This window comes from Mauremys mutica, chromosome 12 (assembly GCF_020497125.1).
Source record: "Mauremys mutica isolate MM-2020 ecotype Southern chromosome 12, ASM2049712v1, whole genome shotgun sequence".
Taxonomy (NCBI): domain Eukaryota; kingdom Metazoa; phylum Chordata; order Testudines; family Geoemydidae; genus Mauremys; species Mauremys mutica.
Genome location: NC_059083.1, coordinates 53280791 through 53299550, shown reverse-complemented (window position 1 = coordinate 53299550; position 18760 = coordinate 53280791). Strand labels below are relative to the sequence as shown.

The following is an 18760-nucleotide window of genomic DNA, read 5'->3' as shown; positions in this document are numbered from 1 at the left end:
CCACTCTGATAGTTAGGAAGTTTTTCCTAATGTCGAATCTAAACCGCCCTTGCTTCAATTTAAGCCCATTGCTCATTGTCCTGTCCTCAGAGGTTAAGGAGAACATTTTTTCCCCTCCTTCCTGTAACAACCTTTTAAGTACTTGAAAACTGTTATGTCCCCTCTCAGTCTTCTCTTCTCCAGACTAAACAAACCCAATTTTTTTCAATCTTCCCTCGTAGGTCATGTTTTCTAGACCTTTCATCATTTTTGTTGCTCTTCTCTGGACTTTCTCCAATTTGTCCACATATTTCCTGAAGGTGGCTTACAGAACTGGACACAATACTACAGTTGAGGCCTAATCAGCACAGAGCAGAATGGAAGAATTGCTTCTTGGGTCTTGCTTACAACATCCCAGAATAAGGTTTGCTTTTTTTGCAACAGTGATACACTGTTGACTCATATTTAGCTTGTGATCCACTATGATCCCCAGATCCCTTTCTGCAGTACTCCTTCCTTCCGCAGTCTTTTGCCATTTTGTATGTGTGCAACTGATTGTTCCTTCCTAAGTGGAGTACTTTGCATTTGTCCTTATTGAATTTCATCCTTTTTACTTCAGACCATTTCTCCAGTTTGTTCTGATCATTTTGAATTTTAATCCTATCCTTCAAAGCACTCACAACCCTTCCTGGCTTGGTATTATCCACAGACTTTATAAGTATCAGAGGGGTAGCCATGTTAGTCTGGTTCTGTAGAAGCAGCAAAGAATCCTGTGGCACCTTATAGACTAACAGACTTTTGCAGCATGAGCTTTCGTGGGTGAATACCCACTTCTTCGGATGCAAGTAGTGGAAATTTCCAGGGGCAGGTTTATATATGCAAGCAAGAAGCAAGCTAGAGATAACGAGGTTAGTTCAATCAGGGAGGATGAGGCCCTGTTCTAGCAGTTGAGTGAAAACCAAGGGAGGACAAACTGGTTCTGTAGTTGGCAAGCCATTCACAGTCTTTGTTTAATCCTGAGCTGATGGTGTCAAATTTGCAGATGAACTGGAGCTCAGCAGTTTCTCTTTGAAGTCTGGTCCTGAAGTTTTTTTGCTGAAGGATGGCCACCTTAAGATCTGCTATTGTGTGGCCAGGGAGGTTGAAGTGTTCTCCTACAGGTTTTTGTATATTGCCATTCCTAATATCTGATTTGTGTCCATTTATCCTTTTCCTTAGAGACTGTCCAGTTTGGCCGATGTACATAGCAGAGGGGCATTGCTGGCATATGATGGCATATATTACATTGGTGGACGTGCAGGTGAATGAACCGGTGATGGTGTGGCTGATCTGGTTAGGTCCTGTGATGGTGCCGCTGGTGTTGATATGTGGGCAGAGTTGGCATCGAGGTTTGTTTCATGGATTGGTTCCTGAGTTAGAGCTACTATGGTGCGGTGTGCAGTTACTGGTGAGAATATGCTTCAGGTTGGCAGGTTGTCTGTGGGCGAGGACTGGCCTGCCACCCAAGGCCTCTGAAAGTGTGGGGTCATTGTCCAGGATGGGTTGTAGATCCCTGATGATGTGCTGGAGGGGTTTTAGCTGGGGACTGTATGTGATGGCCAGTGGAGTCCTGTTGGTTTCTTTCTTGGGTTTGTCTTGCAGTAGGAGGCTTCTGGGTACACGTCTGGCTCTGTTGATCTGTTTCCTTATTTCCTCGTGCGGGTACTGTAGTTTTGAGAATGCTTGGTGGAGATTTTGTAGGTGTTGGTCTCTGTCTGTGGGGTTAGAGCAGATGCGGTTGTACCTCAGTGCTTGGCTGTAGACAATGGATCTTGTGGTGTGCCCAGATGAAAGCTGGAGGCATGAAGGTAGGCATAGCGGTCGGTAGATTTTCGGTATAGGGTGGTGGTAATGTGACCATCAATTATTTGCACCGTAGTGTCTAGGAAGTGGACCTCCCGTGTAGATTGGTCCAGGCTGATGTTGATGGTGGGGTGGAAGCTGTTGAAATCGTGGTGGAATTTTTCCAGAGTCTCCTTCCCATGGGTCCAGATGATGAAGATGTCATCAATGTAGCATAGATAGAGAAGGGGCGTGAGTGGACGGGAGTGTTCCAGGTCAGCCATAAAAATATTGGCATATTGTGGGGCCATGCGGGTGCCCATAGCGGTGCCACTGATCTGGAGATATATATTGTCATCAAATTTGAGATAGTTGTGTGTGAGGATAAAGACACAGAGCTCAGCAACCAGTTGTGCTGTGGCATCATCAGGGATACTGTTCCTGACAGCTTGTATTCCATCAGCGTGTGGGATGTTTGTGTAGAGAGCCTCTACATCCATGGTGGCCAGGATGGTGTTTTCTGGAAGGTCACCAATGCATTGTAGTTTCCTCAGGAAATCAGTGGTGTCACGGAGATAGCTGGGAGTGCTGGTGGCATAGGGTCTGAGTAGAGAGTCCACATATCCAGACAGTCCTTCAGTCTACAACCCATCCTGGACAATGATCCCACACTTTCACAGGCCTTGGGTGGCAGGCCAGTCCTCGCCCACAGACAACCTGCCAACCTGAAGCATATTCTCACCAGTAACTGCACACCGCACCATAGTAACTCTAACTCAGGAACCAATCCATGCAACAAACCTTGATGCCAACTCTGCCCACATATCTACACCAGCGACACCATCACAGAATCTAACCAGATCAGCCACACCATCACCAGTTCATTCACCTGCACGTCCACCAATGTAATATATGCCATCATATGCCAGCAATGCCCCTCTGCTATGTACATAGGCCAAACTGGACAGTCTCTAAGGAAAAGGATAAATGGACACAAATCAGATATTAGGAATGGCAATATACAAAAACCTGTAGGAGAACACTTCAACCTCCCTGGCCACACAATAGCAGATCTTAAGGTGGCCATCCTGCAGCAAAAAAACTTCAGGACCAGACTTCAAAGAGAAACTGCTGAGCTCCAGTTCATCTGCAAATTTGACACCATCAGCTCAGGATTAAACAAAGACTGTGAATGGCTTGCCAACTACAGAACCAGTTTGTCCTCCCTTGGTTTTCACTCAACTGCTAGAACAGGGCCTCATCCTCCCTGATTGAACTAACCTCGTTATCTCTAGCTTGCTTCTTGCTTGCATATATAAACCTGCCCCTGGAAATTTCCACTACTTGCATCCGAAGAAGTGGGTATTCACCCACGAAAGCTCATGCTGCAAAAGTCTGTTAGTCTATAAGGTGCCACAGGAGACTTTATAAGCATACTCTCTATGCCATTATCTAAATCATTGATGAAGATATTGAACAGAACCAGACCCAGAACTGATCCCTGCAGGACCCCACTCATTATGCCCTTCCAGCATGACTGTGAACCACTGATAACTATTCTTTGGGAACAGTTTTCCAATCAGTTATTCACCCACCTTATACACCTAGGTTGTATTTCCCATTTGTTTCTGAGAAGGCTATGTGACACAGTATCAAAAGCCTTACTAAAGTCAAGATATACCACATCTACTGCTTCCCCGCTATCCACAAGGCTTGTTACCCTATGAAAGAAAGCTCTCAGGCTGGTTTGACATGATTTGTTCTTGACAAATCCATGCTGACTGTTACTTATCACCTCATTATCTTCTAGGTGTTTGCAAATTGATTGCTTAATTATTTGCTCTATTATCTTTTTCCAGATACCGAAGTTAAGCTAACTGGTGTGTAATTCCCCAGGTTGTCCTTATTTCCCTTTTTCTAGATGGGCACTATATCTGCCCTTTTCCAGTCTTCTGGAATGTCTCCCATCTTCCATGACTTTTCAATGGGGTGGTGAGTGGTGATAAAGTCTTACTAGCCTGGATCACACATGCCAGATTGTTTCTAGACTCTGAGTTCAGGGACAGCATCTTCCCTCCACCACCCCAGTGCCTTTCTTGCTCCTCTATTATCATCTCACACTCATTATGGAGCGGGGAGGGTCACTCCCAAGTTTGGGTTGCACATCAGTCTGGTTCTGCCCCTTTCTAAGACCCACCATTTAAAGAGCTGTATTTTATTACTGCTACATAGTTAATGTCGGGAAACAGAAAAAGCATTGCCAGTCCCTCACCATGTAACCAGCACAGGAACTAAGGGAGAATTTACTCCACTTCATAAATTATGATAAAGTTATCTCTTGTGAGGGGGTGAAAATTGTTTCTTTTCCTACAGAGAATTGAAAGGCTGAATATACCAGAATATATTGTTAGATTTATTTCCATTAATTATTACAGAAGATCGGTGCCTACGGACACTAGACCACATTGGAAATCTCAGTCCAAGATTTCAGTTGATGTATTTATTGATTTTGACTCCTAAGACATGGAATGATTTTGGCCATTGTCAGAAATGAAATACAGCAATTAAGCATAATTGTTAAGCTCTGGTATGTCACTAGATGGTATATGATATGACGGATCAGATCATTTCTCTGTCTATCATTATTGGCTACCAGAGAAACGGGTCATTATAGTTGTCATTGGTATCCACGTAAAACACCCTTTTCCCCATCAGAGCAATGTTCTGTCCTCAGACTGAGACTCCTGGCACTTTGCTTTGAAATCTACATTTAGCCTTAAAATTTCAGCCTGTACCCAGGAGAGAGAGGGAGTTTCTGAATATTTATGGAATTAATTCATGAGATCTGATTAACTTTTAACTCTATGTCCTTCCCATTCAATCTAGGAAAAGATTTATTGTTCCTAGACTCAACCCATGGCAGACAGACACTAGGGAAACCAAATGGCCATCACAGAATTCACCAGTTCATCCCTTCAGGTAACTGCAGGTTTCTTTAATGAGAAAGTCCCGTTTCTGCAGAATGTTGAAAGACAAGAACCTCAGTGGAACCGGAGCATAGGCGCCGACTTATATGGGGCTCTGGGGCTTTAGCCCCAGGAATAAATCCCAAGCAGGGGCTCTGCCCCACCAATGTTTTTTTTCCCCTGCTTGGAGCGCCCCCCCGCCGCCGCCACCGCCAGGGCTGGAGAGCTTCCCCCCTCCCCTCCCCGCCCGGCCCCAGAGAGCTTAACTGCCTGAACGCAGGCAGCTGCGTCTGCATGTCTCAGTCTCTTCCTTGCCGCTCAGCTGCCTAGCATAACAGCAACAGCAGTCAGCAGTGAGTGCAAGCTGCTGCTGACTGTTGCTGACTGTACCATCTCCGAGTGGAGGGGGATGGGGAGAGGGAGAGGGAGGGGGCCCCGCCGTGCTGGTGGCAGCCCTCTCCTCTGCCCCACCCCGGAGGCTGGAGGCTTAAACGCAGGCATGTCTCTCTCCCTTGCCTTGCCTGTTGCCTCTGCTGCTGTTGCTTGCTGGAGCACCGGCCGGGGGAGGGGAGGGGGCTGTGCCATGCTTGGCAGCCCTCCCCTCCCCCTACCTGGAGGAGATGCAAAGGGCACTTCCGGCCAGGACTCGGAGACTGACCTCACCCACCTGAGCAGGTCCTGGGCTTCCGTGAGTGTTTGACCCTATGATTCCCCCCCAGCCCCCACTCCTGCCCAACGCTGGGGAAGGGGCAGCCCCATGCCATCCCCTCCCACCGTCCCCCCCCACTGAAGCTACGGTGAGGGGCTGCAGGCTGCAGCAGGGGTCAGGGAGGCAGGAAGCCATATGTGAAGGCAGTGCCCCTCCCCTCCAGCATCCACCCACCACAGGGCAGATGGGGGAGGGGGATTCATAGACCTACCTGAGCAGCTGGGGCTTGGGTGAATTTTATGACACCCTGCTCCCCTGCCCCATAGCCATCACCATACAGACCCCACTTCTGCCCCATGCTGGGCAAGGGGCAGCCCCATCCACAGTGAAGTTATGGTGAGGGGCAGCAACATGGAAGGCCACCTGTGATGGCAACCCCCACCCCCTAGTACCCATCACAGGGGAGGTGAGTGGGCTTTCTGGACCTGAGGGGCCCTAGGAAGGAACATATGCAGTGACTGTGGTGCAGAGTGAGTGTGCTGTGGGGGGCAGGGGGGAGAGGAGGGGTCCCTCCCTTGGAGCTTGCTGCTGCCAGTGGTGGTGATGGGGAGTCCTCTCTGGCCCTAGCCCTGGGGCAGCCTGTCTGCACCCCAAGTTCCTCATCCTCAGCCCTGCCTCACCCCAAAGCCTTCACCCCCAGCACCGAGCACGTTCCTGCATTGTGAACCCCTCATCCCCAGCCCCACCCCAGAACCCTCACCTGAGGGGAAAAACATGCAACTTTGGTGGTCAGTTTGGAGTATCATTGTATTTAGCACAATATTTGATTATTTTACACCCTTCAAAGTATGTAACTGGTCGTATACAGGTGTTTTCTCTGAATACTGTCTGTGTGCCTCAGTTTCCCCAATGCATTTCTTAAGGCTCTAGATGGTGGGATAAGGGGGTGTGATTGTTGTAAAGCCCTAGAGGGCCAGTGTGATGCTGTCTGCACAGAGAATGGCTGCAACCCTGTCTCCGGGCAACTGATGGCCTGGGCCACTCTCCTGCAAGGTGCCAACTGAAGGTGCTGGAGAACAAAGAGATCAGGTGGCCTCCTAATGCTTGGAAAAGAGACAAAGGCCAGAGGAGGGAGTGTCAGTGCCTGTGCAGACTTCTGGGAAGCGCATGGTGTGGAAGGGGATGCTGGGATGCTTTGGAACAACTCCATACAAAGCCAGTCAGGACTCTGGGGGAGCCTCCTCTCTGAGCATACTGTCTCCAGGGCAAGAAGCTTACACCTTCCTGGGTCTGACCTCGGAGCATTCAGCATGCCCTTCCACACTGTGCACTTTCCGCAGCGAGTCTGCCCAGGCAGGTCCTGGGGCAACCAGAGGTCCCTGCACCCCAACTCCGCAGTCAGATGTGACTCTCAGCCAGACAGTAAAACAGAAGGTTTATTAGATGACAGGGATACAGTCTAAAACAGAGCTTGTATGTACAGAAAACAGGACCCCTCAGTCAGGTCCATCTTGCGGGGTGGGGAGCCCAGACCCAAGTTCTGGGCCTCTCCCGATTTCCCCAGCCAGCTCCAAACTGACACTCCCTCATCTGGCCTTTGTGTCTCTTCCGGACAAGGAGGCCACCTGATCTCTTTGTCCCCAACACCGTCAGTTGGCACTTTGCAGGGGAAACTGAGGCACCCACACAGTATTCAGAGAAAACATTAAGAACATTCCCACTTTGTCACAATAGGTGCAACAAAATTTAATACCGTATATTAGGTATTAATAGACAAGTGCTGCTTCTGACTTTCCACTTTTAATTGACCCTTGTAATCTTGTGGTGCTGACGCATTGTAGCTTCATTTTATATCAGTTTACAGGGTGAGAGCGCGGGGGGGGAGGGCACCATTTTGGGCCCCACCAAAAATTATACGAACCTGCCGCCTATGAACCGGAGTCCTGTCTGCCAAACCCTGAAGAGTTCTGTGTCGTCGAAAACTTGTCTCTCACCAACGTAGTTGGTCCAATAAAAGGTATTACCTCACCCACCTTGTCTCAAACCCTGAGAAATAAACCGAGACTTCTGGCACTTTGCTCTGAACTCTACATTTAGGCTTTAAAATTGCAGCCTGTAATCAGGACAGGAAGGGGAGTTTCCAAATATTTATGGAATTAATTCATGAGACTTGACTAATTTTTAACTCTATGTTCTTCCAATTCAATTGCACAGCTTGATTTATTGTTCCTGGACTCAAACCATGGCAGACAGAGACTGGGGAAACCAAACGGCCATCACAGAATTCATCCTACTGGGATTCGGGGATCTCCCTGACCTGCAAATCCTTCTCTTCCTGATGTTCCTAGTGATCTACATGGCAACCGTGGCTGGGAACACCCTCATCGTGGTGCTCGTTGTGGCTGACCAACACCTTAACACCCCCATGTACTTCTTCCTGGGCAACTTGTCCTGCCTGGAGACCTGCTACACCTCAACCATCCTGCCCAGGTTGCTGGCCAGTCTCCTAACTGGGGACAAAACTATCTCAGTCAGTGGCTGCATCACACAACTGTATTTCTGTGGTTCTCTGGCATGTACAGAATGCTATCTCCTAGCAGCGATGTCTTATGATCGGTATTTAGCAATATGTAAACCCCTGCACTATTCAGCTCTTATGAATATCAGGTTTTGCCTCCAGTTGGCTGCTGGGTCATGGTTAAATGGTTGTTTGGCTGTAATTATCTTAATCTCATTCCTATCACAGTTATTATTTTGTGGCCCAAATGAAATTGACCATTTCTATTGTGATGGCACCCCACTGATGGAACTTTCCTGCAGTGACACTCACCAGGTCATATTGGTGGATTTCATAATAGCCTGTGTATTCACCCTGCCTCCATTCCTACTAACCCTGACATCCTACATGTGCATCATCTCCACCATCCTGAGAATCCCTTCCACCACTGGGAGACAAAAGACCTTTTCCACCTGCTCTTCTCACCTGATTGTGGTGACAATTTTCTATGGCTCCATAATGATTGTGTACCTGCTACCGAAACATGATACACTGAAAGACCTGAACAAAGTGCTCTCTCTTTGCTACACAGTCCTGACTCCCCTGGTAAACCCCCTCATCTACAGCCTGAGAAACAGAGAGGTCAAGGAAGCCTTGAGCAAAGCAGTCAGTAAATGTGGCTTTCACAACAACGTGCAGATACACCTACATAATAATGTAACTTGAGGTTTTCAAAGCTGCCTGGATGATTTCAGCCATCAGCCCCCATTAAAATTAAGTTGAAAACTCCCTTTGAAAATCTCAGCACTCAGTGTTGTGCATCTCAGTGGAAGGACCAGGGAGTGAGGTGGCCATAATCAGATTCTCGTCATGTAGTTTTTAACTGGTCACTAAGCAGAATGGAGACCAAATTTTAACCAATGTTTATATCTGTAAAAAAGCCATTTTTGATCAAAATAAATGTTTGGACAATAAAAATACTAACTCCTGGTGCAGCATATGTGGGGACGTAAGCCTGGGAAATATGCAGGGACGTAAGCCTGGGAAATATGCCACCTCTGAAATTGTGCTTATTGCCAGCATAGCCCTCTGCAAATCAACCACCTTCACTGCGCTCACAGGCCAGACGCAAACAACCAGGCCCCAGCAGTGATCTCTGGACACTTCACCAGGAACAGCCTCATAGCTCTTATCTGAGCTAAGCCCGGCTTGTGACCAGCTCCAGCAAAGCAACTGCTCACTGGGCCCTTAGAGGCGGGGAGGCTGGGCAACCACAGAGAAGTATATGCACATGTTAGGTCCACTGGGATTTTCTCCAGACCCAGCTGTGGTTTTGCCAGGCACACATAGATCTGAGGCTACTTTTGCGGTTGGGTCTGTCAAACCATCACTGATGAGGGACTCTGCCTTCAGCCCTTCAAGGCAGCTGCTGCTCTTCCGCCACCAACTGCACAGAGAAGTTCAAAGGGAGGGGACCTGTTACAATCAGTGCCCCCAGAAATCACTGCAACAAACACATGTTCCGAGAGGGCTAGTTCTCAGGACACTGTGTCTAGTCAGCCCCAAGTGCCTTACAAAGCTACTGCCTACCAACGGGCAGAGCTCCTGTGGTGCCTAACATGGCAGCGCTGGCTCAGTCACTAGGAGCACGTCAGGGCTTGGCCAGAGGTAAGGGACCTGGGCAATGGTGAGAGAACCATAGGGCTCCAACACAATGGAAAGGATTTTCCAAGGGACCTAATGGCGTTAGGAACCCAAATCACTTTGAAATGGGAGTTGGACTCTTACCTTCCATAGACGCCTCTGAGAATCTCAGCCTGGAGAGCAATGGGGACTCTGTCACGGTAGGTTTAATCTATGCATTTCCATTGGAAGCAGATCCCACATCAACACAAATGCACTGAATGGAGGGGAAACCCCCGCTAATACTTTGAAAGCTGCTGCTGTTGTATGCGCTGTCATAGCCACTAATGTTGCAGTCATGATGTTGTATGATTTGGTTCCTAGTGGCTATAATTTGGAACAGCACACACCTAGCAATAGGTAAGGAATGAGGAGAGATGAGATTATGCTGTGTAGGGCCACTAGAGGGCAGAGGAATGGGACAGATGTAGCGGTGCTGCCCAGTGGACAGCAGCCAAAGTGGAAGGGCAAGAAAGGAGATGTTATGTTGCCAAATGATCAACCGAGGGAAGTGGAAAGGGAGGTGAAGCTGTATCATGGTGTATAAGTGCTGAGTAAAGAGCACTGAAGAGAAAAGGACCTCGATGCTGTGTAATTAACTGTGGATAGTAGCAGATGTTAAGTAGTGAGAAATGGGCTTTTATATGAATAATGGGCACCAGGTGACATAAGAGACGAGAATGAGAAAGCAAAAAGAAGAATGCCCTACAGGAGAAAAGAGTAACAGGCTGTCATGCTGGGAAATGGACACTAAATGGCAGCAGAGTAGAGGAAGTGAGGGGTGGGGGGAGATCTCAGAAGTACTGATTCATGACCAATAGATTGCAGTGTCCAATACAATAACGGGAAAATGGGTGGTAGCAAGCTGTATGGTTGAGTTATGGGCAGCTATTTTCAAAAATGCCCACTAGATGGCAGCATATCTTGAATACTAATAAAGGGGCGGTACAAGTACAGGAGAACATCAGAGTTAGGAGCACCTTGGGAATGGAGGTTTTTCCTAACTCTGAAATGTTCATAACCGAACAAAACGTTATGTTGGTTCTTTCAAAAGTTTTCAACTTAACATTGACTTAATGCAGCTTTGAAACTTTACTATGCAGAAGAAAAAGGCTGCTTTTAACCATCTTAATTTAAATGAAACAAGCACAGAAAGTTTCCTTTACTTGTCAAATCTTTTTTTTAAAATGTTCCTTTTATTTTTTTTTAGTAGTTTACATTTAACACAGTACTATACTGTATTGGATTTAATTTTAATTTTTATTTTTAGTCTTTACTGCTGCTTGATTGCATAGTTCTGATTCCAAATGAGATGTGTGGCTGACTGGTCAGTTCGTCACTCTGAGGTTCTAATGTAAATTATAACAGCCCATCACCTTGGACAGACATATTCCAAAAAGTGTAGGCTGGTGTTTGTTCATGATCTAAAATATTTTTCACAAAGGATCATTAGATTAAAAAATGATGTACAATGGGACTTGTATAATTGCAAGTCACACAGGGTATTGTTAGCGACAAAGCTTTGGAGACACAAAATGAACCAAGTGGGAGAAAGGTTAAAATGGGACCATATTAAAAAGCTTGAAGACAGAATCCAAATACGAGCGAGCATTTACACTTTGTAAATCAAAGGGGAAGCCCCTTTCCCAAACGAAGATAAAATGCACCGATTCATCCCTTCAGGTTACTGCAGGTCTCTTCACTTAGAACATCCAGTTTCTGCAGAAAGACGAGAGACAAGAACCTTAGCTGATGAACCTATGTTCTGGTGGCTGCTGAGGATCCTGAGTCCTGGCAGCCAAGCCTTGAGAAACAAGAACCCATCACTTCAAGCTTGGATTGTCCTGTGGTTTCAGGTAAGCACTGTCTTTCTGACTGCATTTCTATAGCACTTTCCAAAGAAGGGCATGAATGTACTTTGTGAATATTAGAGGGACAAGGTGGGCAAGATAATATATTTTATTGGACCTGTCATAAACAGATAGTTAAGGGTTAAAGTCTCTTTTACCTGTAAAGGGTTAACAAGCTCAATAACCTGATGAACACCTGACCAGAGAACATGGACACAGAATTCTCTCAAACCGTGGGCCCCTGCGCTTTGGAGATCCTGCTGGTAATGGGGCAGGTTCTAGCCATTGAACACCGATTTTGGGCCCGGGAAACAAGCACAGACTGGTGGGACCGCATAGTGTTGCAGGCATGGGACGATACCCAGTGGCTGAGAAACTTTCACATGTGTAAGGGCACTTTCATGGAACTTTGTGACTTGCTTTCTCCTGCCCTGAAACACCAGAATACCAAGATGAGAGCAGCCCTCATAGTTGAGAAGCGAGTGGCAATAGCCCTCTGGAAGCTTGCAATGCCAGACAGCTACCAGTCAGTCGGGAATCAATTTGGAGTGGGCAAATCTACTGTGGGGGCCGCTGTGATGCAAGTAGCCAAAGCAATCATTAAGCTGCTGCTATCAAGGGTAGTGACTCTGGGAAATGTGCAGGTCATAGTGGATGGCTTTGCTACAATGGGATTCCCTAACTGTGGTGGGGCGATACATGGAACACATATCCCTAGGGGTGAGCTGGAGCCAGTTCGCACCGGTTCGCACGAACCGGTTGTTAAATTTAGAAGCGGTTTTAGAACCGCTTGGAAACTGGCTTCCCTGTGAGGGAAGCTTTGACGGGCTCTGGCTTGAAGGGTGTAATTCCTCCTCCCGGCCACAGGGGGGCGCTTTGCTTTGCTGCGGGAGCCATGTGGGCTGCCTCCTGGCCCAGTTGCTGCTGCTGCTGCTCCTCGGACCTCTGGCCCTGGGGCTCCTGCTGCTGCCTGGTGGGTCCCGGGATGCGTCCGGCTGCTCCCAGCTGCTCCCCGCGTGTGAATACCTGCATCTCCTGCCCACAGCCCCTGCCACAGCTCCTGCCCCAGCCACCCTCTGCCACAGCTCCTGCTCCCCTGCCCCTGCCACCCACAGTCACCCCCAGGCACAGCCACCCGCAGCCACCCCCAGCCGCAGCCAGCCCCTGCCCCAGCCACTCTCTGCCCACAGCCACCCTCTGCCCGCAGCTGCCCCCTGCTAGCCCCTGTCTGCATCACCTACCCACAGCCAGCCCCTGTTGCAGCTAGCCCGTGTCACACTCCCTGCCTCCAGCTAGCCCTGCCCCACGCCCCTGTCTGCAGCCAGCCCCATGTTCACTGGTGCCCTGCAGTTCTCAGGGCACTAACCCTGCACACCTGCTTCAATGAGGGGGGGGGGCAGGGAGCAGCTGGGACCCACACATGTGCACATCCTAGGGTGACCAGACAGCAAGTGTGAAAAATCGGGACAGAGGGTGAAGGTAATAGGAGCCTATATAAGAAAAAGACCCAAAAATTGAGACTGTCCCTGTAAAATAGGGATATCTGGTCACCCTAGCACACCGCAAGGGAGTGGCGGGGACCCACACGTGTGAAAAGGAGCTCATTTCTAGTTCAGGCCCATCTTTTTAAAAAAGAACTTTAGGTAGGGTTAACATACAGCCGCATTTTCCTGGACATGTCCAGCTTTTCGGTTCTTAAATTGCTGTCTGGGCGGAATTTTTAAATTTTAAAAATTCCTCCCAGGAAAATACGGATGTATGGTAACCCTATTGGTACAAAAAATACATGCTCTGGCACATCTTTTAAATCAGAACTTTTTATAGAGAACCGGTTGTTAAGATTTTAGCAGCTCATTACTGCATATCCCTAACTTGGCACCGGAGCACCAGGGCACCCAGTATATAAACCGGAAGGGGTACTTTTCCATGGTGCTGCAAGCACTGGTGGATCATAAGGGATGTTTCACCAAAATCCATGTGGGATGGCTGTGAAGGGTTCATGATGCTCGCGTCTTCAGGAACACTACTCTGTTTAAATGGCTGCAGCAAGGGAATTACTTCCCAGACCAGAAAATAACAGTTGGGGATGTTGAAATGCCTGTAGTTATCCTGGGGGACCCAACCTACCCCTTGATGCCATGGCTCATGAAGCCATACACAGGCAGCCTGGACAGTAGTCAGGAAGTGTTCAGCTACAGACTCAGCAAGTGCAGAATGGTGGTAGAATGTGCATTTGGCCATTTAAAGGCGCGCTGGCGCACATTACTGACTTGCTCAGACCTCAGCCAAACCAATGTCCCCATTATTATTGCTGCTTGCTGTGTGCTCCACAATCTCTGTGAGAGTAAGGGGGAGACCTTTATGGCGGGGTGGGAGGCTGAGGCAAATCACCTGGCCGCTGATTACGCACAGCCAGACACCAGGGCGATTAGAAGAGCACACAAGGAAGCGGTGCGCATCAGAGAAGCTTTGAAAACCAGTTTCATCACGGGCCAGGGTACGGTGTGACTGTTGTGTTTATTTCTACTTGATGAACCACCCCCCATTGATGGACTCATTCCCTCTAAGCCACCCACTCTCCCCCTTTGATTACCACTTGCTTGCTAAGGAAATAAAGTATCAGAGAGGTAGCCGTGTTAGTCTGGTTCTGTAAAAGCAGCAAAGAATCCTGTGGCACCTTATAGACTAACAGAAGTTTTGCAGTATGAGCTTTCCACTACTTGCATCCGAAGAAGTGGGTATTCACCCACGAAAGCTCATGCTGCAAAACATCTGTTAGTCTATAAGGTGCCACAGGATTCTTTGCTGCTTTTAAGGAAATAAAGTCACTCTAATTTAAAAATCATGTATTCTTTATTAATTAATTATAAAAAGAGGGAGAGAACTGACAAGTATCAGAGGGGTAGCCGTGTTAGTCTGGTTCTGTAGAAGCAGCAAAGAATCCTGTGGCACCTTATAGACTAACAGACGTTTTGCAGCATGAGCTTTCATGGGTGAATACCCACTTCGGATGCAAGTAGTGGAAATTTCCAGGGGCAGGTATATATAAGCAAGCAAGAAGCAAGCTAGAGATAATGAGGTTAGATCAATCAGGGAGGATAAGGCCCTGTTCTAGCAGTTGAGGTGTGAAAACCAAGGGAGGAGAAACTGGTTCTGTAATTGGCAAGCCATTCACAGTCTTTGTTTAATCCTGAGCTGATGATGTCAAATGTGCAGATGAACTGGAGCTCAGCAGTTTCTCTTTGAAGTCTGGTCCTAAAGTTTTTTTGCTGCAGGATGGCCACCTTAAGATCTGCTATTGTGTGGCCAGGGAGGTTGAAGTGTTCTCCTACAGGTTTTTGTATATTGCCATTCCTAATGTCTGATTTGTGTCCATTTATCCTTTTCCTTAGAGACTGTCCAGTTTGGCCGATGTACATAGCAGAGGGGCATTGTTGGCATATGATGGCATATATTACATTGGTGGACGTGCAGGTGAATGAACCGGTGATGGTGTGGCTGATCTGGTTAGGTCCTGTGATGGTGTCGCTGGTGTAGATATGTGGGCAGAGTTGGCATCGAGGTTTGTTGCATGGATTGGTTCCTGAGCTAGAGTTACTATGGTGCGGTGTGCAGTTGCTGGTGAGAATATGCTTCAGGTTGGCAGGTTGGCAGAACTGACAAGGTAGCCCGGGTGGGGTTTGGGAGGAGGTTAGGAGGGAAGGAAAAGGACACTAAAAGAATTTCAAAATAATGACAGCCTTTTGGTTGGGCTGTCCACTGGGGTGGAATGGGCGGGTGCACAGAGCCTCCCCTCACGCCTTCTTAGTCGTCTGGTGGGTGAGGAGGCTAAGGAACATGGTGAGGGGGGAGGGCGGTTATACAGGGGTTGCAGCGGCACTCTGTGATCCTGCTGCTATTCCTGAAGCTCCACCAGATGCTGGAGTATGTCCGTTTGATCACGCAGCAGCCCCAGCGTTGCATCATGCCTCCTCTGATCTTCCTGCCACCACCTCTCATCTCGAACATCTCTTCTCTCCTCACATTCACTGGCATCTTTCCTGTCCTTTGATACCACATCCTTCCACTCAGTCAGATGAGCTCTTTCATTGCAGGTCACTTTCATGATTTCCGAGAACATTTCGTCTCACGTCTTTTTTTTCCGCCGCCTTATCTGAGATAGCCTTCGGGACGGAGGAGGGAGTCTTGAAAAATTTGCAGCTGCAGGAGGGAGGTAAAAAAGGGAGAGAAGTATTTAAAAAGATACATTTTACAGAACAATGGTTATACTCTTTCACGGTGAACAACACTATTCACCTTACATAGCACGTGTGATCTCACTACAAGGTCGCATTTTGCATTTTAATATTAAGTGCCTGCGGCTTTGGTGTTAGAGATCACAGACGCAGGTCCGGGCATCAGATTTCGGGATGCATGCGGCCATGGTAAGCCATTGTCTTTCGGCTTCTGCAGCCTTCATATATCCAGCGCCCTCCTTTCCCAAATAGCAAGCAAAGCCCGTTGAGTGCTGCTTCTTTCCTGTTAACGTGCAGCACCAGAACCGCCCCCATCCAATTCTCTGGGATGATCACTTTACCCCTCCCCCCACCGCATGGCTGGTATCATGGACGATCGCTGCTAGGCACCCTCCCCCGCACCGCGTGGCTGGTAGCAGGGAAGATCCCAGCTAGCCAAATACAAAAAGCTTAGCGCCAGTCAACCCTGCCTCCTCCCGCTGCTTGGCTAAATGCAGGGAAGGATTTCTTTTAAGCCACAGGCAAACAGCCCAACCATCTCTGTCCCCTTAATTAAATTCCTGAATTTCAACCAGGTTACCATGAACGATATCACTCTCCTGAGGATAACACAGCGAGATAAAGAACGGATGTTGCTTGAATGCCAGCAAACACCGGGACCATACACAGCTAGGCTTTGTCATGCAATGATACCAGATTACTTGCTACATGCATGGCGTGGTCAAGTGTCCTACCATGGAGGACAGAATAAAGCTGCGCTGCCCAGAAACCTTCTGCAAAGGCTTTTGGAGTACCTCCAGGAGAGCTTCATGGAGATGTCCGTGGAGGATTTCCGCTCCATCCCCAGACATGTTAACAGACTTTTCCAGTAACTGTACTGGCCGTGAATGCATCCCAATTCCTCAGGGCAAATTATTCATTAAAAATGCTTGCTTTTAAACCATGTTTTATATTTACAAAGGTACACTCACCAGAGGTCCCTTCCATGGCTTCATTGTCTGGGATAGTGGCTTGGGAAGGCTGGGAGGGTACTTCTGTCAGGCTGAGATAAAGCTCCTGGCTGTTGGGGAGAACAGAATGCTGTGTGCTTTCTGCAAGCTCGTCCTCCTCTTCCTCCTCCTCATCTTCCCCGTCTGCAGAATCCTCAGGCATGGCTGAGATTACCACCCCCACCTCGGAATCCACAGACAGGGGTGGGGTAGTGGTGGCAGACCCCGCTAGAATTGCATGCAGCTCGGCATAGAAGCATCATGTTTTCGGCCCTGCCACAGACGTTCTTTGGTTTTCTGGTAGGCATGTCTGAGCTCCTTAACTTTCACACGGCACTGTAGTGAGTCCCTGGTGTGGCCTCTCTGCATCACGGCCTTGGAAATTTTTTCAAATGTTTTTTCATTTCGTATTTTGGAACAGAATTCTGTTAGCACGGAATCCTCTCCCCATACAGCGATCAGATCCAGTACCTCCCGTGCAGTCCATGCTGGAGCTCTTTTTCGATTCTCAGGAGACTGCATTGTTATCTGATGAGCTCTGCATGGTCATCTGTGCTGATGATCTCTCCATGCTGGGCGAACAGGAAATGAAATTCAAAAGTTCACGGGGCTTTTCCTGTCTACTTGGCGAGTGCATCCGACTCCAGATGGCTGTCCAGAGCGGTCAAAATGGTGCACTGTGGAATACCACCCGGAGGCCTATACAGTCGAATTGCGACCACACTAACCCTAATCCGACATGGCAATACCGATCTCAGCGCTACTCCCCTCATCAGGGAGGAGTACAGAAATCGGTTTAAAGAGCCCTTTATATTGATATAAAGGGATTCGCTGTGTGGACAGGTGCAGGGTTAAATCGGTTTAACGCTGCTAAATTCGGTATAAACATGTAGCGTAGACCAGGCCTTAGAGACTAAAAAATTTGTTTGAGAACTAAACCCACTTCTTAGATGCAGATACAGACTAACATGGCTGCTACTCTGAAACTTAACTTCCATAGATGCCTCTGAGAATCTCAGTCTGGAGAGCAATGGGGATTCGGTCATTGTAGGGTCAATCTACGCTTTTCCATTGGAAACAGTTGCAGGGGATGTAGGGGAAACCCCTGCTAATACTTTGAAAGCTGCTGCTTTTGTACTTGCTCTCGTAGCCACTAATGTTGCAATCGTGATGTTTGATTTGGTTCCTAGTGGCTATAATTTGGAACAGTGCACACCCAGCAGTAGATAAGAAATGAGACAAGATGAGATTATGCTGTGTAGGGCCACTAGAGGGCAGAGGAATGGGACAGGTGTAGCAGTACTGCCGAGTGGACAGCAGCCAAAGTGGAAGGGCAAGAAAGGAGATGTTGTGTTGCTAAATGACCAACCGAGGGAAGTGAAAAGGGAGGTGAAGCTGTATCATGGTCAGGGCCGGCTCCAGACCCCAGCGCGCCAAGCACGCGCTTGGGGCGGCGTCCCAGCGGGAAGGCGGCAGGCGGCTCCGGCGGACCTCCCGCAGGCATACCTGCAGAAGGGCCGCTGGGACCGCGGCTCCGGTAGACCTCCCACAGACGTGCCTGCGGAGGGGCCACTGGTCCCGCGGCTCCAGTGGAGCATCCGCAGGCGTGCCTGCGGGAGGTCCACCTGAGCCGCGGGACCGGCGACCGCTAGATCGCCCCCCGCGGCGTCCCGCCCTGCTTGGAGTGGCGGAAATCCTAGAGCCGCCCCTGATCATGGTGTATAAGTTGTGAGTAAAGAGCACTGAAGAGAAAAGGACCTCAATGCTGTGTAATGAATGTGGATAGAAGCAGATGTTAAATAGTGAGAAATGGGCTGTTCTACTAAATAATGGGCACCAGGTGAAATAAGAGGCAAGAATGGGAAAGCTAAAAGAAGAATGCACTACAGGATAGCAGAGTAACAGGCTGTCATGCTGGGAAATGGACACTAAATGGCATCATAGTAGAGGAAGAGAGGGAGAGGGGAGGTCAGAAATACTGACCAGTGACCAACAGATTTCAGCCACCAATACAATGTTGCAATAAATAAAGCCAAGTCCGTCAGTCTGTTCCAGTGGAGCGCCCCAAGCGGGGGTTTTCCACGTCCTTTT

The 18760-nt window shown here is 48.4% G+C and overlaps 2 protein-coding genes across 2 annotated transcripts in view; both read left to right on the top strand.

Moving 5' to 3' along the window:
- Positions 1-18760, top strand: part of LOC123346295 (olfactory receptor 10A7-like) — a 42728-nt gene that overhangs the window by 17687 nt on the left and 6281 nt on the right. The window lies entirely within an intron of this gene.
- LOC123346296 (olfactory receptor 6N1-like) lies at positions 7658-8772 on the top strand. Its single transcript, XM_044983629.1, has one exon. It carries the CDS (start codon positions 7658-7660, stop codon positions 8636-8638), a length of 981 nt encoding a protein of 326 aa, XP_044839564.1. The 3' UTR covers positions 8639-8772.

Excerpts from the sequence above, each read along its gene's own strand:
- LOC123346296 (XM_044983629.1), top strand. The coding sequence starts at position 7,658 with ATGGCAGACAGAGACTGGGGAAACCAAACGGCCATCACAGAATTCATC.